We start from the raw sequence: 24,876 nt of genomic DNA on the forward strand, positions 1-24,876 counted from the left end.
CTCCCCACTGGCGTGCCAGCCTGCCGGGGAGCTGCTCCCACTCTCTGCAAAGGTAGCCCGGCGGTGGGCAGGCACCTCAGCACTGCCCAGTTATCTGTTCTCTCTTCCTGAGGTTTGACCTGGAATTGCCTGATGGTAACCGGCAGGTTCGGGGGGTCACCCAGCTGGGTGGCGTCTGCTCCTCCTCCTGGAGCTGCCTTATCACTGAGGATACCGGCTTCGATCTGGGGGTCACCATCGCCCATGAGATTGGGCACAGGTAAGAGGCCCCAACCCCTGTCCTCAAGCTCCGGACAAGGACGTGACCTGGGCCCCCAGGAGGGGATGTCATGGCTGGCAGTGGTCCCTAGAAGAGCCAGCTGGAGAAACCTGTACTCTTGACCCCAATGGACTAGGGAGGGTGGGCGGGGGCAAGGGCTGGGAAATCTGATATTTCTTCATTACCGAAGGATTAAAAGAAAAAAAAATTTTTTTTCAAAATACAAGCAAAACAAACTTAGGAGTTAAAAAGTAATTTTTGTAGGAAATGCAGGTAAAGAAAAAGCAGGCTGCAAAAATTATCCCAAATCCCACCACTTAGAGAAAACATCCATCTTTTCTTTACATACACACACATAATTTTTTATTTGTAAATTTGGGATTATGCTGTATATTGGTTAACTGCTTTTTTATGTGACAATATATCCCAAACATTTCTCCCAAACATTCTCTTACAGCATATATTGGTTTTTTTGTACGCACCATAATTTACTTAATTCATCCCCTCTTGTTAGATATTTAGGTTGTTTCCAGACTTTTCCTGATACGACTGCTATTCATTCTGCGGGCACATCTGTGCTCCTATGTATTATTCACCCGGAGTGGAGGGTTTCTTTCCTTTTTGATTTTTAGCCTTTTAATTATGAAAGTGTATACCTGCTTGCTGTAAAAATTCAGAGTACAGAGACTCCTAAAGTGAAAAGTGGGTGTCTAACTTCCTTGCCCGCCAGCCCCCCTCCCACCCGCAGACCTTTCGGCCCCCCCGAGAGTGCTGAGGGGTTCCCACACCCACCTCCACGGACAAGGCTGGGGCTCCTATCCCCACAGCAGCCCACGGCTGCGCACCTTCGCTCTCAGCTCTGCACCTTCGCTCTCAGCTCTGCACCTCCGTCTGACCTCTCACCCATCTGACCCACCACCCATCACAATTCCTCCATCTATCTTGTTTGGAGGAAAAAAAGGGATTGAAAACCATTGCCTTCCACTGGGAGCAGAGACATTGGCCAGAGGTCCGACCTTTTCACTTCACCAGTACACAGTCAGTCGGTGCGTTTACACACCGAGCCGCCCCCATGTCAAGAAAGCCGTCAGCAGCAGGGCCCCAAAGGCCCTCGAGCCATGGCCTCCCACGCTCAAAACACCGTGGATGAGTTTGGCCTGCACATTTTTAAAGCCTTTTGATATGTATTTGCCAAAGAGGCGGGAGCCACCGGGCGGGCTCAGCGCTCCCTCGCGCAGGAAACTGAGGCTGGGCGCCCGCGCGACGCGGCCCACCGCCGGGTTAGGTGGTGGCGGGGCCGGGGCGACCCCTGCGGGGGTGGGGGGACCCTGGCCACCGCCGGCCTCAGCGCCGCCGCCTCCGCAGCTTCGGCCTGGAGCACGACGGCGCGCCGGGCAGCGGCTGCGGGCCCAGCGGCCACGTGATGGCTTCCGACGGCGCCGCGCCCGCCCGCGGGGGCCCGGCGTGGTCCCCCTGCAGCCGCCGGCAGCTGCTGGGCCTGCTCAGGTAGCTGCACCCCCCAGCACCGCCCCTCCCTACGCCCCCATCTCCGCTTCGCGAGCCCCCCTCCTGCCCGTCCCCGGACCCACCCCTGCATCTGCCCTCCACCCTGTGCCCACTTCCGTGGCGTCCCCGCGCCCACCTCTCCACGGGCTCCCAGCACGTCTCAGGAGACACTCCTACATCCCGCCTCTGCCCACCCCTCCAGCCCTCACCTCCTCCCGGCATCCACCCCTACATCTCTCCCCCCACCCCGCCCCCGCCAGCCCATCCCTCTGGCCACTCCCATCCCGCCCACGCGCCACCTCCCTCCTTCTTTCCATCGCGTCCCACTCCTGCGCCCACCCCTCAGTTCTCCCCTGTCCACTTCCATCCCTTCGCAGACCCACTTCGCCAACCTCCCCCGCCCCCTGCATCTGCCCTTGCATCCCCTCCCCTCCCCTAGGCTCGAGCCTTGTCCTAGCCCAGGGTCAGCTCTTGGTGGGGCACACGGGCTGAGAACTCCCGTCCTCGCCCACCCGAACCCGCCGCTTTAAACGCCCCCGCTTCCCGCGCCCACTCCTCCATCCCGCGCCCACCTGGTGTCCGCCCCGCGCCTGAGCTGCGGCCTTGTCGCAGCGCAGGACGGGCGCGCTGCGTGTGGGACCCGCCGGGGCCGCAGTCCCAGCCGGCCGGGCGCCCTCCCGAGGCGCACCCCGGCCTGTACTACGGCGCCGACGAGCAGTGCCGCGTCGCCTTCGGCCCGACGGCGGTCGCCTGCACCTTCCGCAGGGAGCACCTAGTGAGTCCAGCAGTGGGTGATGCGCACCGCCACCCCGCCCCTCCGCATCTGCGCCTCCCTCTGCCCGCTCCTGCCCCCTGCGCACTGTGAGACCCCACTGGCCCAGACTGTCAGGTGCCTCTCGAGATTCTCAATTTTTGAACAAGGGTCCCCACGTTTTCCTCTTGATGAGGCCCCACAAATTAGGTAGAGCTGGTCCTGATAGGGCCCCCGAGCCCATGGACCTTGATCCTACGTAGGCAGTTACCGAGGGCTTCCCACCCAATGGGGGCTGGAAGGCTTCCCAGAGGAAGTGACCTCCGAGCTGAACCCTACAGCCGGAGTGGGAGCTGGCAGTGGGAGGGGAGGTGAAGGGGGGCAGGCACCCCAAAGACAGACTCCCTTCCCAGGACCGCACAGCACTTGCAGGACCTTTTGCCTTGGTGAGCCCTTTCCCCCTTGTAAAACAATAAGGATTATATCTTAGTGTTTTCATGAAATACAGAGTTTTACGTGTGTTGTTATAAATACAGTGTTAATATTATATATTAGAACGTTCTCTCTGATCTAAAAGATCATCTTTTTTCTTCTGATTTTAAAAGAAATGAAAACGTTTTTGTGGGCCCTGGTCACTGCCCCTGTTCCTGGTGGAGGAGTCCTCCACGGCTGTCCTCTCCACCCACCACTGCCCAGGGAGCCGGCTGTGTCACTGTGTCCTGTGGTCTGCGAGGGACAGTGATGGCTGGACACTGACCCTGCAGGCCCTGGTGGCCCCTCAGCTGGCCATCTGTCTCCCCTCTTAGGACATGTGCCAGGCTCTCTCCTGCCACACGGACCCCCTGGACCAAAGCAGCTGTAGCCGCCTCCTTATTCCTCTCCTGGATGGGACAGAGTGTGGCGTGGGGAAGGTCAGAGTGGGGAGTGAAGGAGCGTGTGAGCGTGTGTGTGTGTGTGTGTGTGTGTGCGTGTGTGCGTGCGCTCACACACGCTCACGCAGACCTGCGGCCTGCAGCCCTCACCCTGGGGTGGGAGACAGGAGGACCTCAGTAAGCGGGGGCGTAGGGCCCTGGACCTGTTCTGGGTCCCCGTCAGGACAGGTGGGCAGCAGGATGCCCGCGTGCACACAGTGCTCACCGTGCCCTCTGCAGGCGGTTCATAACAGCTAACAGCCAAGGCTTGCGCCTGACTCTGCCCGGGCGGGCGGGGCATGTGGCCCGGCCCGTCAACCTCCTCGCTGTTTCAGAGAGAGCGGGCGCTTGAGGGACAGCCATCCGGGGCCCGGTGTGGCGGCCTGGAGACAGGGATTGGGTAGTCGCCCGCCACCCAGAGGAGGCAAAGTTTTCCCGTGACTGCGTGACCACCCCCCCGCCCCCTGCCAGCCTGCAGCGGCCACCTGGCGTCCTGCGCCCGGTCCAGTGCCCCTGCCCCCCCTCTGCCTTCCATGGCCCGCCCTTCCTCCGGTTCCTGTCCTGTGGGAGGGGCTCGGCCCTCTTCTGTTTAGCACTGGCTCCAAAGCAGGATGGGGGTCCAGTGCGTGTGTGCGCGCGTGTGTGTGTGTGGGTGTACCTGTGGGTGTGGGATGCCCTGGGTGTGGGGTCCTGTGGGTGTGGGATGCCCTGGGTGTGGGGTCCTGTGGGTGTGGGATGCCCTGGGTGTGGGGTACCTGTGGGTGTGGGATGCCCTGGGTGTGGGGTACCTGTGGGTGTGGGATGCCCTGGGTGTGGGGTACCTGTGGGTGTGGGATGCCCTGGGTGTGGGGTCCTGTGGGTGTGGGATGCCCTGGGTGTGGGGTACCTGTGGGTGTGGGATGCCCTGGGTGTGGGGTACCTGTGGGTGTGGGATGCCCTGGGTGTGGGGTACCTGTGGGTGTGGGATGCCCTGGGTGTGGGGTACCTGTGGGTGTGGGATGCCCTGGGTGTGGGGTCCCTGTGGGTGTGGGATGCCCTGGGTGTGGGGTCCTGTGGGTGTGGGATGCCCTGGGTGTGGGGTCCTGTGGGTGTGGGATGCCCTGGGTGTGGGGTCCTGTGGGTGTGGGATGCCCTGGGTGTGGGGTCCTGTGGGTGTGGGATGCCCTGGGTGTGGGGTACCTGTGGGTGTGGGATGCCCTGGGTGTGGGGTACCTGTGGGTGTGGGATGCCCTGGGTGTGGGGTCCTGTGGGTGTGGGATGCCCTGGGTGTGGGGTACCTGTGGGTGTGGGATGCCCTGGGTGTGGGGTACCTGTGGGTGTGGGATGCCCTGGGTGTGGGGTCCTGTGGGTGTGGGATGCCCTGGGTGTGGAACGTGGTGCCGTCCTTCTCTTGCAGTGGTGCTCCAAGGGTCAGTGCCGCTCTCTGGCGGAGCTGGCCCCCGTGGGGGCGGTGCATGGGCACTGGTCTAGCTGGGGTCCGGCCAGTCCTTGCTCCCGCTCCTGCGGAGGAGGTGTGGTCACCAGGAGACGGCAGTGCAGCAACCCCAGGTGCCGCGTGGAGGGCGCTGTTCCGTGGGTCGGGGAGGTGGCTGCTCCACATTCCCTGGCGGGGGGCGAGGGGTCACCTCACCTCTCACCCATGTCTCCGGGGCCTTTTCAGACCTGCCTTTGGGGGGCGTGCGTGCGTAGGTGCCGACCTGCAGGCCACGATGTGCAACCGCCAGGTAGGCCTGCTTCCCGGGGCAGGGTGAGGGGGGGCCGTTGGCAGCACTGGGTCCAGAGGAGCCCGAGGGCCAGGGCGGCTGTAATTTGTGGTTCACACAGGGCGTTTTGAGAGTGAAGGTGGTGCTATTAATACCTGCCCTGGGACCACTGTGCATTCTCCAGGACGGTCCCACCACTGAAAGCAGCCGCCCTGAAGTGTCCCCCTCCCTCCCTGGATGCCACTGTCCTGCAGGGCTGCCCGTTTCTGCGCTGAGAACAACCCTCCTCCCCGGCAGCCAAGTCCACTACCGCCAGAGCATGGGCGATTCTTTTAGTTATAAGTTCAGGTGAATTTCACCTAGCATGAAATCAACCATTTGAAATTGTGTAGTTCGGTAGCATGTAGTACGTTCACAGTATCATGCAACCACCACCCCCATCTAGTTCCAAACCATTTCCATCACCCCAAAGTAAAACCCCAGGCCCATTAAGCAGTCACTCCCATGCCCCCTCTCCCCAGCCCCTGCCAACCACCAGTCTACTTTCTATCTCTGTGGATTTACCTACGCTGGACATTTCATATAAGTGGAATCATACAATATGTGACTTTTTGCATCTGGCTTCTTTCACTCACCGTGTTGTTTTCAAGGTTCAGCCATGTACCGTGTATCAGAACTTCACTCCTTTTTCTTTTCTTTACAGTTTATTCTTCTTTTTTATTTATTTTTTATAAATTTATTTATTTTATTTATTTATCTTTGGTTGCGTTGGGTCTTTGTTGCTGTGCGCGGGCTTCCTCTAGTTGTGGTGAGCAGGGGCTACTCTTCGCCACGGTGCATGGGCTTCTCATTGCGGTGGCTTCTCTTGTTGCAGAGCACGGGCTCTAGGCACACGGGCTTCAGTAGTTGTGGCTCGTGGGCTTCAGTAGTTGTGGCTCGCAGGCTCTAGAGCACAGACTCAGTAGTTGTGGCGCACGGGCTTAGTTGCTCCACGGCATGTGGGATCTTCCCGGACCAGGGCTCGAACCCGTGTCCCCTGCATTGGCAGGCGGATTCTTAACCACTGCACCACCAGGGAAGTCCCTATTCTTTTTTTCTTATATTTTTAAATTTTTTTATTGGGGTATGGTTGCTTTACAATGTCGTGTTAGTTTCTGCTGTACAGCAAAGTGAATCAACTATACGTGTACATATATCCCCTCCCTCTTGGACCTCCCTCCCACCCAGAACTTCACTCCTTTTTATGGCTGAATAGTATTCCACTGGATGGATGGACCACATTTCGCTCATCTGTTCATCCATTGTCCATTTGTCCGCACATTGGGGCTGTTTCCATCTTTGGTTGTTGGGAATAGTGCTGCTATGAATATGTGTGTACGTGGACTTTTTTGAATGCCAGCTTTTCACTCTTTTGGGTGTACACCTCAAAGCGGAATTGCCAGATCCCGTGGTAATTCTACATTTAAGTCCTTGAGGAACCTCTGAGCCATTTCCCACAGCAGCTGAACCATTTGGCCTCCCCACCAGCAAAGTGCGAGGGTTCCAATTTCTCCACATCCTCTCCAGCACTTACCTGTGTTTCCCACACGGCCATCAGAGTGGGTGTGAAGGGGTGGAGTGATTCCTCTGGCCTTGACTTAAGATCTGCACGTGGTGGGACCCACCCCCTCCCCCCTGCCCTGGCCTTCTCCAGGCAGACTCCGAGGCCTCCCCAGACCAGGAGAACAGAGTCCTTTCCTGGTGGTGGGGGAGGGCCAGGCCTGCAAGGAGGGCAGCCGCGGTCCCCGCACCTTCTTGGCAGGGCCACTCGGATTCTTTTCCTCTGACTCCAGTGCAAAAAAGGCCAGGACGCCCACCCGCGGAGGTTCTTGTGCGGAAGCCCTTTGCTCTTGACTCCTGTGACTTTTCCAATTACCTGCCTCTGGAGGCGCAGACGTAGCGAATACACATACTCAGCCCCGTTTTCTGAAGTTGGGGCGTCCCACCCGCAGTGCTGTTTGCGGCTTTCCTCTTCGTTGCTGGGTGGTAGGCCCCCATCAGCGGAGGAAGGCTCGACATCCCCACTTTACAGAGCAGGGAACTGAGGTGCAGCCAGGAGCTGGGCTCCAACCCACGTCTTGGCCCTCACACTGCCGGGGGCCTTGCTCTCTCCCGGGGCGAGGGTTCCCTGCCTGAGCCCCCTGCCCCGGGCCCCCTGCCCCGGCCCCTCCCGTGCCCGTCCTCTGCCTCCTTCCACCAGGCCTGCGAGAAGACCCAGCTGGAGTTCATGTCGGAGCAGTGCGCGCAGACCAACGGGAAGCCCTTGCGCCTCTCCCCGGACAGCACCTCCTTCTACCGCTGGGGCACGGCCGAGCAGTACAGTCGAGGTGGGTCCCGGGGGGTGCCGGGGCGAGCCAGGCCTGAGACCTCGGGGGCAGGGAGAGTCGGTGGGGGAGACCCACCATCACTCAGATGCTGCTGAGAGCAGGCTTTGGCCCTGCACCAGACACATCGTGCATCCCACCCTGGGTAGCAGGTCAGGCCACGACTTCTCATCTCTGAGTCTCGGTTTCCCCATCTGCAAAATGGAGATAAGAGGCGTAGCTCGCTGCCAGGATTGCTGGCGGGAGTCAGTGCGATGACACAGGGGAAGCACCGAGCGTGCTCCCTAGCTCGTAATTCAGTAACGTTTATTACGTCGCGATGTGATTACTGCCTCAGGAGGCAGGACAGGTGGGGAATAGAAACCTTGCCCCAAATGCAAAGAGTGAAGCGGGTTGGCGCTTGGGGGTCGGTGAGGGCCCACTTGGATCACGTTTCACAGGGTCGCTGCCCTCCCGGCGCCCTGCCACCCTCCCATCCGGGTTTCTTGTCCTTCTGCTTTCCCAGGGGACGCTCTGTGTAGATACGTGTGCCGGGCCGTTGGCGAGAGCTTCATTGTGAGTCGTGGGGACAGTTTCCTGGATGGGACACGGTGTGTGCCAGGCAGCCCTCAGGAGGATGGGACCCTGAGCCTGTGCGTGTCGGGCAGCTGCAAGGTAGGCGTGCTCGGGCAGTGGAGGTGCCCTTCCATCCACTGCGGCACCGAGGCCTCTCCCATCAGAAACCAAGATGTTAAGGGGCCTTCGAGGGGTCAGGTCTGGGGGGTGCTGCCCCCGTGAAGCCGCAGTAGAGTCTGCACTGGGTGATGCTGGGATACAGGGCCGAACTTGGAGTCAAGAGCCTTGCTCTGACCTTGGACAAGTCATTTCAGCTTGCCCCCTGCACAGATGTCAGAAGCTGCAGAAATGCCCCATTTGGTTGTGTGAACCTCAGAGCTGTGGGTGTCAGTGGGCCAGCACCGTCCCATGACATCACCCGGGTCTCACCTGCCACTCTCCTTTGCTCAGACGTTTGGCTGTGACGGCAGGATGGCCTCCGGGCAGGTGCGAGATGTGTGCCAGGTGTGTGGCGGGGACAACAGCACGTGCCGTCCACAGAACGGCTCTTTCACGGCCGGAAGAGCCAGAGGTAGGGGCCTCCCTAGGGGTGAAGGGCCGGGCTCCCCCCAGCCTCCAAGAAACCCCACAGCCCAGAGCCTGGGTGCCGGCTGCCTAGGTGGCGGGGCCCGCACGCTGGCTCAGCCCTGGGCCCTCTTAGTGGCCTCAGCCTCCACGTTCCTCTCTGCCAGCCTCCCCACGAGGCTCAGATTTTGGTGAGAGGCCACTGCTGGGATTGTGGCACATCAGTAACGGTTGCTCAGTGTACCTGTGTGCAGAAAAAATACGGACCTTGGGAAATCTGTGGTGGGCTGTCCTCTCCTCTCCTGCTCAAGGACTCTTAGCGGGAGGGACGTTATGCTTGGAAAATCCTTGACTTTGATCTATTTACAGAACAGGTCAGGTCTTTTGCAAAGTCAGTCGAGGAGTTGAGTCCCGCCTCCCTCTGGTGCTGAAATCTGCTCCCTTTGACTGTGACCTGAGTGACCTGAGACCACCCCTCGCCACCCCCCCTCTTCCTCCTAGAGTATGTCACGTTCCTGACCGTTCCCCCCAACCTGACCAGCATATGCGTCATCAACCACAGGCCTCTCTTCACGCACCTGGGTGAGTTGGCCGGAGGACGCCCACAGGAGTTAGCCAGACCGTGAAGGTCGAGGGCACAGTCCCAAGGTGCCGTCACTTCTGATGCCAACTGCAAGTGCAGTGTTCCCTAAGCTGCCATCCGTTGGATGATTCACTGGGAGGACCCCCAGAACTTTGAGAGTTGTTACACTCACCGTTCCGGCTTATTACAGGGGAAGGATACAAAATAAAACCAGCCAAGGGAAGAGACGCCTAGGGCAGCGTCAGGGAGGGCTCCATGTCCAGCTCGAAAGTGACCACACACACGGTGTACTGCCTACTCTGGTAGCTCTCCTGAGCTCAGGGTCCAGGTGCTATAGGGCTTCATTACGTAGACACGATTGGGGGACGGATTGATCGCCCCCTGGACGATCTCAGTCTTCAGGTTGGCTGAGGCTTGGTGACTCAAGGCCACCACCCTAAGTCACGTGTTTGGTCTTTCTGGTGTGGCCGGCCCCTACCCTAAACAAAGACACTCCGGATCAGGTCAGACACAGGGCGCAGGTCAGACCTGTCTCTGGGCAAGGCCGACCTCTTTACTTAACGCTGCTGTGGGTCTTTATTTCCAGGGGGCGCCCTGGCCTGACCTTTGAATCCGGGGTGGGGGGCTCGCCCTGGGGTCCTTGAGCCCCCGTAGAGTGGGGTGTGAGTGCACTTGATGAGGGAGCAGGTCCACGGCGCTCGCCAGGTTCCAGGAAGAGGCACAGAGTCGCCGCGTGGGGAGCCTCCCGTGGTCAGACACCCTGTTCAGAGCATGGGATACCAGGAGGACCCGCTCCCCGGGAAGGCTGGGGATCCTGGGGCGGGAGTGGCAGGTGCGGCCGTGGAAGTCATGCCCCGTTGGCCCAGTTGTCACCTTTCCTTAAACAGGACCTGTCTGTGAGGGGGGCGGTGCCGGCTCCCACGGTGGGAGGGGGGGTCTCTGTGGTGCTGACGGCCCCTCCCCCAACAGCAGTGAGGATCCGTGGGCGCTACGTCGTGGCCGGGAATGCGAGCATCTCTCCCAGCACCACCTACCCCTCCCTCCTGGAGGACAGCCACGTCCAGTACAAAGTGACCCTGACTGAGGACCGGCTGCCCCGCCTGGAGGAGATCCGCATCCAGGGCCCCACCCAGGACGACATGGAGATCCAGGTGACCGGGGGCCTCCCCCTGGTGTCCGCTGGTCCGTCAGCTCAGACGCACACCTCTTCATTCTCTTGGCGGCCGCTGGGGGGCCCGGGGTCGCCGTGCTCGGAGCCCACGGGAGTTCTGGAGTGCTGAGAGTGGGTCAGAGAGAGGGTCGTGCAGGGGTCGGGGGCTTCCTGGGACAGGGGCTGTGCTGCCGAGGTCTGAGATGAGGTGACGCTGCAGGCCGAGCAGGGAGGGGAGTGTCTTGAGCGAGCAGTGCGTGCCCAGGAGGGGTGCTTGGGAGGGAGGAAGGGGACCCTCCAGGCGAGGAGGCTGGAGGGCTAGGCAGACCTGGAGGGGCCTTGCTGGCCGTGTGAGAAGTTCAGGCTTCCTCCTGGGGGCCTGGGGAGCTGCTGGGGGTCTGTGTAGGGCGGAGTTGGGGTCAGGCTATGTCAGACCCGGACGAAGGAGGGTGGGGGGCACGAGACCGTGGGGGAGGCTGGTTGGGCCGGTGCCCAGATTAGAGACCCACCACGGGGGCATCTAATGCGGGAGGAGCAGAGGCAGCCCGAGAGCTGGAAGCAGGGTGACCCAGGGGTCAAGAGCCCAGGCTAGGGACTCAGCCCAGAGTTCAAATCCTGGCTCTGCAGAAACTTGGACAAAAGACTTAATTTTCTGAGCCTCAGTTTCCCCGTCTGCAAAATGAGACTAAGCAGACCTACATGACGTGAAGATGCATTTGTTTTTTTTTCAAAACGATGCACAGCAAGCACTTGGCAGACTGTCTGGTGCCCCGCACGTGCACACGGAAGGTGGCCAGGCTGCAGAAGTGCGTGCTGACTCGCATCTCGAAGTGCCCAAGGCCTGGGATGCCCCATCCTAACAGCGGGAATGAGACACCCAGAAGTTCCGGGACAAAGGGGCGGGCACTGTGAGGGCCAGAACTGGAACCTGAATATCCCCCTCCCACGCTTCGCTCTCCTCTGGCAGGGATGCTGGGTTCCCCAGATTTTCATCTGCAGAGTGGGGACCAGATGGCAGTCCCACCTCCTGGGGTCATGGGCGGGCAGTGTGGGCGGCAGGCCCTGGCCCAGAGGCAGCTCTGGGTGGATGTTGGTTCTTGCTGTTTCTTTGGGACAGAGGGAATCGGGAGCCCCGGCTGTGCTTGGATGTGTCCTGCACGCTGTAACCTCGTCCGCAAGTGGCGCCACATGTGCTTTGCTGAGAAAGGTGCTGGAGGGTGGGCAGGAAGTAGTGGACGTTGAAATAGCCCTTGACAACCTTTGTGGGGGAGTCCAAGTCTCGACGGCCCCTCGCTTTGGTCTAGCAGCCCCACCCTCTGCTCCCACGGCTGGGGAGGCAGCAGGGGCTCCCCCAGAAGTCCAGGCCAGGCCAGAGCGAGCCCCCCAGTGAACAGTTAACCCCTTCCCCACCTCCCCATGTGGCCCGGTTCACCCACCTCCCCGCCCCGGGAACGTTGTTCCAAGGGCTGGCTGTCAAGCAGCTCTGTTGTCATCCTTGGCGGTGAGGGTAAAAAATACAGATTCCTGGGCCCCTCTCAGAGACACTCAACCAGGACCTGCTGGGGGGTGTGTGTGTGCCAAGAACCCGCGTTTTAGCAGAGGACTGTGACGCGTGGCCAGATGAGGTGTCGTGGGAGTAGGTGCTGGAACCTTGGGGGCGTCCTCCTGGCCTCTGCCCGCCAGACTGGCCCCTCACAGGACCCAGTGACCCTCCTGAAGTACGGACAGACCCAGGCTCCCTGCTGGACACTCCTCCTTAACTCTCTGTGTCCTCAGGCTCGAGCCCAAGCTGCCAGACAGCTACAGGGCCCCTGATCAAGCCCCTTCCTGCCCACCCCTGGGCCTTATCTCCTGCTGCAGAAGCCCGAGCTGTGCTGGTCTCACCCCAGGCCGGGCCTGGGCTCGCCTCTGCTGGAACACCCCTTCACCTGCCTCCACGCCTCCCCCCAGGTGCCCACTCTGGTCAACCTCGGCGCCTTCTCCGTGCTCCCATAATCCCCTGTGCGAACCTCTATCCCCGCACCTACCACCAGCCCACCCTCCCCCACCCCAGGGTGAGCCTGGGGCAGCGTCCTGGTCACCGGGCCCTCCTCGAAGCGTGGTGTGGGGTCAGCATCGGTGATGGCTTGCTGAGGGAAAGAGTATAGGGATGGAGGAATGACAAATCGAAGGCTTCCTGGAGGAGGTGGCCGTGACAGTGGCCCCCAGAGAGCCCGCTGGACAGGCCCCGGCTCCCCGTGTGTCTCGTGCAGGTTTACAGGCGCTACGGTGAGGAGTACGGCAGCCTCGCCCGCCCAGACATCACCTTCACCTACTTCCAGCCCAAGCATCGGCCGGCCTGGGCGTGGGCTCCCGTGCGGGGGGCCTGCTCGGTGAGCTGTGGGGCAGGTGAGGCCCCGGGCAGGGCTCGCCTGAAAGCCTGGTTTGCTCCCCACATGGAGGTGGTCTAGCCCCCCTCTCCCCCCGCAGGGCTGCGCTGGGTGACCCACAGCTGTCGGGACCAGGCCGCGAACGAGTGGGTGGAGGCTGCCCGATGCGCAGGGAGCCGGCAGCCGGCGTCGTGGTCCGAGTCGTGTGCCCCCATGCCCTGTCCCCCGTCGTGAGTGTGCCCGTGGCTCCAGGCGGGCGGGTGGGGTGGCTCACGGGCCCTCTCTGAGCTCAGGCGCTCACCGCTCCAGGGGGATGACCGCCCCGCCTGGGAGGCTTGTGCTGTCGGCTCAGGGAGGGGACCACCCCCTGGCAGGAGCACAGGGTTAGGGACAGGGCCGTCCCTGTTGGGGGCAGGGCTGGGGCAGCCGCCCACCGGCACTTTTAGACAGTGGTCCCCAGGCTCAGGTGCAGCTTGGGGACACCTGGAGAGCTGGAGGGCTGGGCTGGCTGTACCTGCATGGTGTCCGGGTACCTGAAGGGACACTGGGCCCAGGCCAGGCCAGGGAAGTGACTCGCCTAGACAGACCTGCCGGCCTCCCGCCTGGGGACCCGGCCAGGGGCCCGATGCTCTGTTCCTCTCCTCAGCTGGGTAGCCGGAGACTTCGGCCCATGCAGTGCCTCCTGTGGAGGGGGCCTGCAGGAGCGGGTGGTGCGCTGCGTGGAGGCCCAGGGCGGCCTCCTGAGGACGGTGCCCCACTCCCGGTGCAGAGCACTGGCCCAGCAGCCAGCAGCCGTGGAGACCTGCAATTCCCAGCCCTGCCCCCGGAGGTGAGCACGGGGAGCGGGGCAGGGCACCCCCACCCCCCCAGGCCAGATCCAGGCAGAGTCTCCCTGGCAGGGCTTATCCCTGTGCTGAGCCCTGCCCCTTCTGAGTGTCCCCTTTTCCTGAGGCCTCTGGCCAGGTCCCACCACCCTGGGTGAGTGCCGACCTTGGAATTACCTCCTATCCCGGAGGCCCTGGACTGGCCATTTCCGCCTCTGAACTTCCAAGTCTCTGTTCATGGAGGGCTGCGAGGATCAAGCAAAACCACGGATGTAAAGCAATAAATGTCACTTTGTCACTGCTATTGTCATTTCCACAGTGTCCCAGCTGATAGAGGTTTATCATTCTGATTTGCCACTAACTGCCTGGGTGACCCGGGCAAGTCCCCTCCCTCTCTGGGCTCCAGTTTTGTCCAGTGGGGAGGGAGGTGGCCTAGGTCACTGGTGGTCCACACGTGGCTCTGGGCGTCTTCCCCCACACGCCCCGCATCCGTGGCAGATGTAGCAGTCACCACTCTTTCCTCCTGGGGGCCAATCGTGCCTCAGAATCCTTCTCAACACAGCACTCCAAGCAGCCGCCACCTCTCAGGGCTGCCACAGGAGATGCATTTGCTGTCCCTGAACTGGTGATCGACTGCATCTGGCACCTGTTTCCCAGCATCTGCTAGGTTGTCTGGTTGGAGGCCCACCTTTGCCTCTGGAAGGCGGGAGGGTCAGGGCCGGTGTCGTTGCACCCTGGGTGCCGAGTGGAGGGCCAGCAGCCGTTCATCCAGGCTTCAGGGAAAGGCCCCTGGCTTCTGCCTTTTGGCGGGGATCCCCCTTTGGGCTCTTAGGTATGGGGGAGCAGGTTCACTGCCTCTCTGCCCCAGGAGCAGAGGCAGGGCCTAATGGCTGTCTTGTGCCATCCTCAGGGAGGTGCCGGATGCGTGCTCGTCGGCCTGTGGAACAGATCCGGCCGTGCAGGGCACGACGTGTGTGCAGGGGGCAGATGGCACGGGGGCGCCAGCAACTGCTGGGCCCTGTTCCGCAGACGAGAAGCCGCCTGCCCTTGAGCCCTGTATCGAGGTGGCATGTCCTCCGGGCTGGGGCCATGTGAGTATCCTGGGCACTGGAGAATGGGGAGCACTGGTTACCACTGGCCTCCTGCCAGAGCTAGAAGACTGCCCTGTGTAGGGCTGCTGTCCTCGGGAGGCCCTGGGCGGAGGACAACCCTAGAAACGGATCTCAGAGCTGCTGGGAAGCCCCCTTCCCGCTGGCAAGCAGGCTGAGGAATCCAGACCCTGATGGAATGCTGTCAGTTGTCTGCTGCGCAGAGAGACGCTGCCACGCTTCTGCCTGCGTCCAGGCTGGGTGGTGTTACTTTCAGACAAGGGTGCCGGCCAATCCTATCCCCGTGCCCCGCCCCCGGCTGGTGGGGACCGCAGGGCCAAGCGTGCCTGCAAATCTGGCTCCAGAGCCCCAGCGCGGTTGTGCCCCACACTGACTACTGATGCTGACGCAGAGGCCAAGGTGGGGCGCGTGGTGAGGGCATCCCCTGGAGGCCAGGAAGCAGGCTTCCCGGGAAAGGAGCAGAGGGGAGGGGAGGCCTTTGGGGTGCTGGTAACCACTTCTGTTCTCTCTTGAAGAGATTGGGGTAGGTGGGAGTGGAGGGCCAGATGCCCAGAGATGTGGAGATGGGAAGCCCAGACCCACCAGCTTGCTGCTTGCCCTCTGCAGCCAGATGCCCAGTCTCCAGGGGAGAAGGCTGCATCCCCAGCGGGCAGTGCCAGGCCAGAGGCTTATGCTGCACACGTGTGGACTCCCTTGGCGGGGCCGTGCTCCGTCTCCTGTGGTCAAGGTGAGGACCCCGACGCCCCTGAGGGTCAGCTAATTCTAAAAAAAGCATTTGAGGTGGCTTACAAAAAATCCAGCTACACAAGAACATGACATTATAAGCAAGGAGACTGGGGCCAAGTACGGACAGCCACATGAATGTGCTCACTGACTGGCTGGAAGGTAGGAAATGATGATAAAACCTCGCCATATTGGCACCCAAGAGCGTATTCTTAAGGTCTAAGATGGGCCCCAAACTTAGCTCTGAGCTTCCTGGAGGCCAACCCAGAGAAACAAAATTAATTTTAAGATACACAGTGTTTTAAACTAAAACCCTGGGAATTCCCTGGCAGTCCAGGGGTTAGGACTCAGTGCTTTCATTGCCATGGCCCGGATTCAATCCCTGGTCAGGGAACTAAAATCCCACAAGCTGTGCGGCATAAATAAATAAATAAATAGATAGATAGATAGAGAGATAGATAGGTAGATAGATAAATAGATAGATAGATAAATAAATAAATAAATAAATACACTAATCACTTGGTCAGGTAAACTCCACCATTTTTAGAATTGAGGCCAGAGATTTCTTTTGCGGATACTTTTGCAGAGAGATGCAAGGACACGGTCCTAATAACATCTTGGTGATAAACACAGTAAGAGATTTTCATACAGCAACTGTTGTAATGCCCCTCAATTTATAAGAGCAGTTACCACTTTTGAGCACCTACTATGCACCAGGCACTGTATAGCTCCCCTTGAAAAATCTTTATAAATATCCCTCCAAGTCAGGCACCATTAGATGAAAAACCTGAGGCTCAGAGAGGTTAAGTCACTTGTCCAAGGTCACACAGCTGCTGAGTGGCAGAGCCGAGACTCAGATCCACGTGGGCCTCGTCTGCTAGAGCTCTTCAGAGAGTGGGGCACCCATGGTCCTTGCTGAGCCCCCCTCTTGGGGCGCGGGGTCCCTCCTTCCTCCCAGCAGGCCTGATGGAGCTGCGTTTCGTGTGCATGGACTCTGCCCTCAGGACACCCGTCCGGGAAGAGCTGTGTGACCTGGCAAGCAAGCCTGGGAGCCGGCAGGAGGTCTGTCAGGCTGCCCTGTGCCCGGCTTGGTGAGTCCGGGGGAGGGAGACTGCAGAGGGGCAGCAGTCTGGGTCCCCCAGGGAGGAAGGAGTCTTACCCTGGCTGTGGCTTCCTACGGAGCACTGGCCTTTCCTTCCTGCAGGTGGGAGACCCGAGCCTTGGCACCATGCCCCGTGACCTGTGGAGGGGGGCAGGTGCCGCTGGCTGTTCGCTGTGTGAGGATGGACCAAGGCCGCTTTGTCTCCCTGCCTCATTCCAAGTGCTGGCCGATGCCCCGGCCCAGACCCCTCGAGGACTGTAGCCCGGAGCCCTGCCCTGCCAGGTGGGCCCCGTGCCAAGGAGACAGGTGGTCCTAGGCGGGCATTCTTGGAGGTGGCATCATCACCTCCCGTGAAGCTCGTGACCCTTGGCGTCCTCACCTGCAGGAGTGGATCGTATTGGTGCCCGGAAGACTGTGGGGCTTTTGAAGTGTGTGACGTGCGTCACACAGGATCTGGGACGCTGAGGGCGCATGTGGTTGATGGGTCATTTTCTCGTCACTTGCTTTTTACCGAGCACCTACTAAGTATGTCCAGGTGCTGTTCTGGCACAAGGGGACACAGCCGTGACCAAGACAGACGGGCATCCCTGCCCTCCTGGAGTAGACGCTGGGGGCAAGGGAGAGACAGATGATAAATAAGATTGATGGGGGAGACATATAGTTCGCTGGATGGTGCTGGTGCGACGTGGCAAACACAGTGGGAAGGAAGGTTGGGAGTGCCGGCAGGGGCGGGGTCCAGGTGACGGTGGGGCTAGGACTCCCACTGGAGACAGACATCACGGCAGGGCCCTTTGGATGCCCTGCCCCTCCCCCCACTGCTTTTTGGACACGTCCACCCTCAGCTTCCCCTTCTTTTTTTTTTAAAATAAATTTATTTATTTATTTATTTTTGGCTGCGTTGGGTCTTCATGGCTGCACGCGGGCTGTCTCTAGCTGCGACGTCAGCTTCCCCTTCGGTAAAATGGGGTCTTCTGAATATTCTCTGTCCGCTGTGCTGAGCCTCTCGGTGGAGACGTAAAAGTGACCCCCGGAGAGAGAACCTTTCCAGGCCCTTTCCAGTCTGGGGAAGTGAGGGGAAGCCCCCCACTCCTCGGGGCCCCCCTGACTCCGGTTTGCCCCAGGTGGCGGTACCAGCTGGCGGCCTGCAGCATGAGCTGTGGGGGGGGAGTCGCGCACAGGATCCTGTACTGCGCCCGCGCCCACGGGGAGGACAAGGACGAGGAGATCCTGCCGGATACCCAGTGCCAGGGGCTGCCTCGCCCAGAGCGGCAGGAGGCCTGCAGCCCGGAGCCCTGCCCGCCCAGGTCAGCAGCCCCAGGATGTGCAGTAGGCAGCCTGAACTCCTGGCCTGTGCCGACGCCGGGCCAGGCCCGTGGGGGTTAAAGGGCAGCTCGGTGGACCCCCCAGCAGGACCCCCCAGCAGGCTGCACTCGGTGTCAGAGGAGACACTCTAGCAAACTCAGGCAGTGCTGTCAGTTCTAATGGGGGTGAGGGGGTGGGGAGGGCAGGGGCGCTTCCCAGTGGAAGAGGCAGCATCCAAGTGGAGCCTCAGGGTGTCCAGCTGGGGCACAGCACCGCCAAAGCCGCGGGGACAGACAGCTCACACCAGTAGGGCCCGGAGACAGGCTGGAGCCCGAGAGGGAAGGGCAAGTATTCACCTGCCTTGTTCACAGTTCTCCCGTGGTTTCTTCTTTGTAATTTTGCATTTTAAATAACGCTGTGCTCTTCTGTATCATACAGAAACATCCAGAAAAGAATGTAACAGTCACCCATGTCCCACCACCAGATTTAATAGATGCTAGCATAGCTCCATGTTTCCTTCGTATGTCTCCTTGGTTTTAAAGAAATACACCACTACAGATAAGACTTTATTTACATTAAAACCTTTAACTCATCTGTGATTTATCTGGGGTCAGTCACAAAGTAGGGGAGCAAACTCTATTTTTGCAAATCACTGACTAGCAACAGCATTTGCTGCATCCCCCCAGGTGCCCCCTTTATCACATCTTAAATTCTCGTGTGGGTTGGATCTGTGTCGAGGCTTCTACCAGGCTCTGTTGTTTTATTTCCCCCACCTATTCCCACCCCCAAGTCAAATTGTTTTCATCGCTGTAGCTTTATGATCCATTTACCATCCATACCCGTGTCGCTTGATTTCCTTGCCTATGCTTAAATGTGCACCCCGTTTATTTTCCCACATCATATTTGAGATGCTTTGGGATTTTTTTTAAAGGGAATTTCACACGCACAGGAGCTCTGGTTACACCTGGAATGTCACTGTGGCCACCCTGGCCTCCTTGATGTTCTGGAACATTCCAGGGAGTGCTTCTGATTCAGGGTGCTTGCACCTACTTTCCCGCTGCCTGAATGTGTCTGCTCTGGATATCCCTTCCCAGGCTCTGCTCAGAGGGCCATAACAGAGAGGTGGGGAGTCCTTCCTGTGACTTGGTGTTTTGGGGGGTTTTTTTGGCTGCGCCCCGCGGCACGTGAGATCTTAGTTCCCCAACCAGGGCTCGAACCCGCATCCCCTGCATTGGAAGTGTGCGGTCTTAACCACTGGACCGCCAGGGAAGTCCCCCTGTGACATTTTAATTGTCACAACTGGGGGTGGCAGGGGTGGGGAGCGCTGCCACTGGCATCTAGTGGGTGGAGGCCAGGGGTACTGCTAAACGTCCTACACTGTGCAGATGGCCCCCACGAGAAAGACCCATACGGCCCCAAATGTCACGAGGCAGAGAACCATATATGCTCCAAGGTGGGCGGGGGGGTGTGGGGGACTTGGTCTGGTTCATGGCCGTATCCCGGCGTCTAGAACGGCGCCAGGCCCACAGAGGCATGTTTTTGAGAGGGGGCATCACGGGGCCGGGAGGGCAGCGTAGCGCGGTGGCTAGGACTCCAGGCTCCAGCACGGCCTGCCCGGCTTCTGTCCCGGCTCTGAAAACTGTCGGTCATTAGCATTTGTTGAAACATGATACGTTACCGTGGGCAGGACTGACTGATGTGGAGATCTGTTCTCCTTCATCCTGGGCCACCGCTCCCCCGGCCCTGCTACTCGGACTAGCGAGCAGCTGGGTGTCCACGGGTGTCCTGTGATAAAGGGGAAGAAAGGGGGCACCTTGTTAAGGGAAAAGAGCTCTCTTTCCCGCAGAGCCTTTCCCTTGCCACTCAGCCCTGTGACTAGCCAGGAGGGGTTCAGGGGCTGTACTGCTGGATCCCAGTGGCCTTGGAACCTGTCCTGGCTGGCCATCCATGGAGCCCACCGGGGGCAGTGCCATCTTCAGGGAAGCCTAGCCTCTCTCTGGGGTCTTCTCTTCCTGCAGGTGGAAGGTCATGTCCCTTGGCCCATGTTCAGCCAGCTGTGGTCTCGGCACTGCCATGCGCTTGGTGGCCTGTGTGCAGCTGGACCAAGGCCAGGACACAGAGGTGGACGGGGCGGCCTGTGTAGGTCTGGTGCGGCCTCAGGCCAGCATCCCCTGCGTCATTGCCGACTGCACCTACCGGTGGCACGTCAGCGCCTGGATGCAGGTAAGTGCTGCCGCTGGGGCTGGCGAGTGCACGGGCCGAGGGTCCTCACGCATGGGGACCTTTGGGGGCTTTGATTCATTGTGATCCCCTGAAAGCAGGGGGAGAGCTGGGTCTCTTGGGGAGAGGGCAGTCGGGGCACCTAGGGATGGAAGACATAGCAAGGCCTAGAGACGTGGGGGACAGGTAAGCCTTAAGAGGCCCTGAGGTCTGGAGACTCCAGAAGATGAAGGGCTGATAACTCCCCACAGATGAGCAAATGCCACCCTGTGCCCAGCACCTCGCAAGGCGCTGGAGAGACAAAGGCAAACAGGGCCAGGGCCCCCGCAGAGGGGCTCGCTCACGGTGCGGAGGGAGAAGAGGCAAAGCAGACAGCCACCGCTGCCTGAGTCAGGAGGACCCTGGGCATCTGGGTCGGGGGAGTTGATCACTTGGATGGGGCAGTGCGGGGTGGGAGGGGAGGGTGGACACCGGGCTGCAATGAGTGATGGAGGGCGGAAGGACGAAGCCACGCTGCCTGCTCCCCGCTCTAGGGGCTGCAGGGCAGAGAGGCCTCGAGGGCGACAGTGAGAGACCTGGGCTTGAACCCTACCCCTCCTCCCTATGTGATCCTTGCCAGGTGACTTCTCTGAGCCTCAGTCTCCCCATCTGGAGCATGGACACCCATGCCCGCCTCCCGTGTTGTGCAAAGATTATATCAGATCCTGCCCGGCCTGTGGTCACCGCTGTCCTTGTCACCCTCCAGCAGGGTCAGTCCCAACTCCTTCCTCTCTTTCCTGGCAGTGCTCCGTCTCGTGTGGGGATGGCATCCAGCGCCGGCACGATGCCTGCCTTGGACCCCAGGCCCGGGTGCCCGTGCCAGCCGACTTCTGCCAGCATTTGCCCAAGCCGGTGACGGTGCGGGGCTGCTGGGCTGGGCCCTGTGCAGGGCAGGGGACACCCAGCCCGGTGCCCCACGAGGAAGCCACTGCTCCTGGCCAGACCACAGCTGCCACTGCTTCCCTGGAGTGGCCCCAGCCCCAGGCCCACCTCCTCTCCCCAGCTCCCCGGCCGCAAGGACTCCCGCCCGGGCCCCAGGAAAGCCCAGCAGAATCCAGTTATGTTCCTTCCTCCTTTCTGTCTGGGCGGCTGACTGGCTGCAAGAGGGGTGGGCCAAGGCATGTTCACCTGGGAGAGCCAGGCCGTGCTCCTTGTGGGGACCTCCTGGGGGTGGTCCTGTGGCTGCAGCGCCCGGGACGCTGGGATGAGTGCGGTCGGGCTGAAGGGATGGGCTTGGAGGCCGGGTTCAGGGGGGCCCTCTTCCTCACTGGTAAAGTGCAAGCTCACTTTTATTATCATCAAGGGAAAGTAAGCTGAAGGTTTCACAGAGTCAGAATCCCTGCCTGTGTGACCCACTGTACACACTGCCTCCCTCTTGCTGGCACATCAGTGGTGGCTGTCTGCCTTGGGTGGTGATGCTCTGGCCCACGCAGCCCCCTCCTTGCCTGCGAGAGCTTCTGGCGGGGCTAGGAGGACACCAGCCGCCCCAGCTCCCAGTCTCCTTCCCCAGCACGGAAAGCCCCCGGCCCTGCCCTGCTGGGGATACCCCACCTGGAAGCTCCCGCTCCCTTTCCAGGCGCCTGTGGCCGGCAGCACCTTGAGCCAACAGGAACCATTGACATGCGAGGCTCAGCGCGGGCGGACTGTGCAGTGGCCATCGGGCGGCCCCTGGGTGAGGTGGTGACCCTCCGAGTCCTCGACAGTTCCCTCAACTGCAGTGCCGGTATGTCTAGGGCCACGTGAGCAGCTGTTGCCAGTGACAGGATCTGCTAGGTGCCAGTGAGCGTGACTCCAGGGTGCCCCATTCCTGGGGGGATTCTCCAGGTGCATCCCCATGTGTAACCATCACAGCCAGCTCATAACTGGGGTGTGGTTGTCCCCATTTCACAGATGAGGAAACTGAGGCTAGGAGAGATTATCACACGTCCAGTTCCTTAGAGTTGCATAGCCAGTAAGTGGGAGAGTCAGGACCTGAACTCAGCTGAGTCTACCCCAGGCCACTGGGCTGCCAACCTGGACTGGGGGTGCTGGGTCCTCACCTCACTGCCACTTCCCAGGGGAGATGCTGCTGCTTTGGGGCAGGCTCACGTGGAGGAAGATGTGCAGGAAGCTGCCCGGCATGACTTTCAGCTCCAAAGCCAACACGCTGGTGGTGAGGCAGCGTCTTGTGCAGCTGCGAGGCGGAGTGCTGCTTCGGTATTCGAGCCAGCCTGCCCCGGGAGCCTTCCACCGAGGTATGGCGAGGACATGGAGCCTCCCCGCCTCCCCAGAGGCTGGCTGGCTGGGTGCTGCTGCCAACGGGGCCAGGCCCGACGGGCTAGCGGGCAAGGCAGACAGGGAGCTGAGCTGAGAATGAAAAGCAGCGCCTTCCCGGACACCCCCCGACACCCCCATCCCTGTACGTGCAGTCAGGACGGGATCCCGGGAGGTGCCCGGGGTTCCTTCCTCTCTGGGGCCCTGCGGCGAGATGGGCGGACATCCTCACTCCCTCCCTCAGGCCATCGCGGGCCCCACACCCTGGCCCTGGCGCTCAGGTCCTTCAGGATCCTTTAAGGTCCTTCTGCGAGCCTCTTTCCCCCGTCCTGTTGGGTGCACTGTCCTCCTGGCTCATCCTCCGCTCAGCAGGGCGTGGGTGCACTTGCACACCTCGTGCGGAGGATGGCGTCCCCGAGAGCCCTGCTAGCCCGTGGCCCCATCCGTATCCACGGAGAGCCCTCTAGGTTGCTTCAGGGGTCTTGCCCTCTTCCACAGCCCAAGCTTGCTGAAGGTGGCTTCCCCAGGGGTTCCCCCAGGCCGCAGGTGAGAAGTGGGACCCTGGGGGGCTTCCTCCTCTGCCCCTCAGCGTGCAGCACACAGGCACCAGCTCCTGCCTGGTCATCACTCCTCACTTCTCAGCCTCCCCACACGCAGGCACCTGCTTTGAGGGAGGCCCAGGAGGCGCAGGCAGGAGGGGCTGCCCCGGTTGGGGCGGGTGCAGCATGGAGCAATTTTGCACGTGTGACTTTGCTGATTCCTCCTAAAGACTGCCCTGCCCAGTGTGTGCTGTGGTTCCCTTCACTTTACAGAAGAAGGAACTGAAGTGCGGAGCGTTTAAAGCCTTCGCCTAGGGTCACACAGCCAGGAAGTGGTAGAGATGGGGTTCAGTGGAGACTTGTGCCTGGGAGCCCCGATCTTGACCACAGTGCCACACTGATCCCCCACTGCTCCCCGGCTGCCCTGCTGCCCTGGCCTCTGGCAAGAGTGGTCATTCCGGGGGACTCCTATGTTCCAGAGGTGGTTCACACCCAGTCTGTACACCTGCTCTCCCCCTGCAGAATGTGACATGCAGCTCTTTGGACCCAGGGGTGAAATCGTGAGTCCATCGTTGAGTCCGGATGGGAGGAACATGGGGGGCTGCCGAATCTTCATCGATGTGGCTCCACAGGCCCGGATCGCCATCCATGCCCTGGCCATGGACGTGGGCACCAGAACCGAGGAAACTGATTCCAGCTACATCTTGGTGAGGCTACCAGGATGGGAACAGGAATGGGCTGACTTCTGCTCTAATTCTGGACATCCATCTCTGGGGACAGGGACTGGGGCTTGCTGGGCTGTAGGACCCACTGAGTTTACTTCCGATCAAAACCCTCAAAATCATTAGTGAGAGAATGGGAGAAAAGTTTCCTCCACTTATTCACCAACAAATGCTTATTGAGTTCCCTACAAGAATGAAATAGAAGAGACCTTTTCTGATGTACACTGCCAGTTCACCCAGGACCGAAGCATGATTTTAGACCCTGATATAATTGTACTAGAAGAGTGGGCCGAGCCCTCCCCGATGAGGTTTTCATGTGCTCTGGGAGAACTGGCATCTGTAAGGTATCAGCTCCCTGGAGGAGGCAGCCTGGCCTCTGTAATCAAACTAATCTGGGCTCAAATCCCAGCTCTGGCATCCTGGCTGTGTGTCCCTGGGGAAGGAGCACAACTTCTCTGAGCCTCAGTTTCCTAGGTAGAATAATGGTGTCTTCCTGATAGGGCTGTTGTGTGAGGATTAAATGTGATCCTGGGTGTATGATACCTTGTATATTAAGGGTTCGTGAATGCTAGCTAATTATCATTTGTGGTCGGTCCCTTGGGGCTGCCCTTTTCCTCCCAGATCCGGGATATCCACAGCCTGAGGACAACGACATTTCGTGGGCAACAGACGCTCTACTGGGAGTCAGAGGGCAGCCAGGCAGAGATGGAGTTTAGCCAGGGCTTCCTGGAGGCGCACACCAGCCTTCGGGGCCAGTACTGGACCCTCCAGGCTAGAGCTCATTAGCCTGAAGATGCCCCGCATCTCCAAGCACAGCCCTCAGTTGACCAGCGGGCACAGTGGGATGCCTCCTCCCGGTCCGGGAAGGGAAAGGAAGGAACCTGACATTTATGAGCACCCGTTAGGTGCCTGGCTTTCCAATTCGAATTCCCTCCAATCTTAAGTATCTCCTTTAGGGCTTCCTCCAACGTGCAAAACATTAGAGGGTGGGAGGGGAGACTCTCTGGAAAAGCAGCTCCCAGCCCCTCGGGTACCAATAAACGGAACGTGAGCTCTGAGTGGCGTTTTCTTTACGTAACCTGTCCAAATATGGCTTGAAAACCCACCTCCCCACACGGCAGGGATTCCCTGGCCGCGGTCGGGCTCCAGATCCACACCAGATCTGAGCAACCCCCTGGCCACCCCTAGCGGTCGTCTTCCTACCCAGGGAGGAGAGGCGAGGGAGTTTGGAGTCCCGATGGGGCCCTGAGGCTGGCGCACCTGATAATTCTCATCGAAGCCCCGCCCTTATACTAGTCTGGGTGGGAATGTTTGACCGCCTGGGAGTCT

The 24,876-nt window shown here is 60.2% G+C and overlaps 1 protein-coding gene across 1 annotated transcript in view; it reads left to right on the top strand.

The window, feature by feature from the left end:
• ADAMTS13 (ADAM metallopeptidase with thrombospondin type 1 motif 13) overlaps nt 1-24,333 on the top strand; it is a 32,083-nt gene extending 7,750 nt beyond the window's left edge. Inside the window, 25 exon segments of the mRNA XM_061199623.1 lie at nt 113-259; nt 1,625-1,765; nt 2,378-2,540; nt 3,323-3,427; nt 4,824-4,975; nt 5,088-5,151; nt 7,370-7,496; nt 7,999-8,147; nt 8,499-8,619; nt 9,114-9,194; nt 10,165-10,346; nt 12,598-12,733; nt 12,815-12,944; nt 13,361-13,543; nt 14,449-14,629; nt 15,254-15,374; nt 16,332-16,461; nt 16,575-16,754; nt 17,594-17,776; nt 19,793-19,997; nt 20,778-21,090; nt 21,610-21,756; nt 22,091-22,267; nt 23,348-23,532; nt 24,169-24,333. Coding sequence (XP_061055606.1) covers nt 113-259; nt 1,625-1,765; nt 2,378-2,540; nt 3,323-3,427; nt 4,824-4,975; nt 5,088-5,151; nt 7,370-7,496; nt 7,999-8,147; nt 8,499-8,619; nt 9,114-9,194; nt 10,165-10,346; nt 12,598-12,733; nt 12,815-12,944; nt 13,361-13,543; nt 14,449-14,629; nt 15,254-15,374; nt 16,332-16,461; nt 16,575-16,754; nt 17,594-17,776; nt 19,793-19,997; nt 20,778-21,090; nt 21,610-21,756; nt 22,091-22,267; nt 23,348-23,532; nt 24,169-24,333 — 3,868 coding nt within the window.
• The last annotated feature ends 543 nt before the right edge of the window (nt 24,334-24,876 follow it).

Source organism: Eubalaena glacialis, chromosome 9, assembly GCF_028564815.1.
Source record: "Eubalaena glacialis isolate mEubGla1 chromosome 9, mEubGla1.1.hap2.+ XY, whole genome shotgun sequence".
Classification (NCBI taxonomy): Eukaryota; Metazoa; Chordata; class Mammalia; order Artiodactyla; family Balaenidae; genus Eubalaena; species Eubalaena glacialis.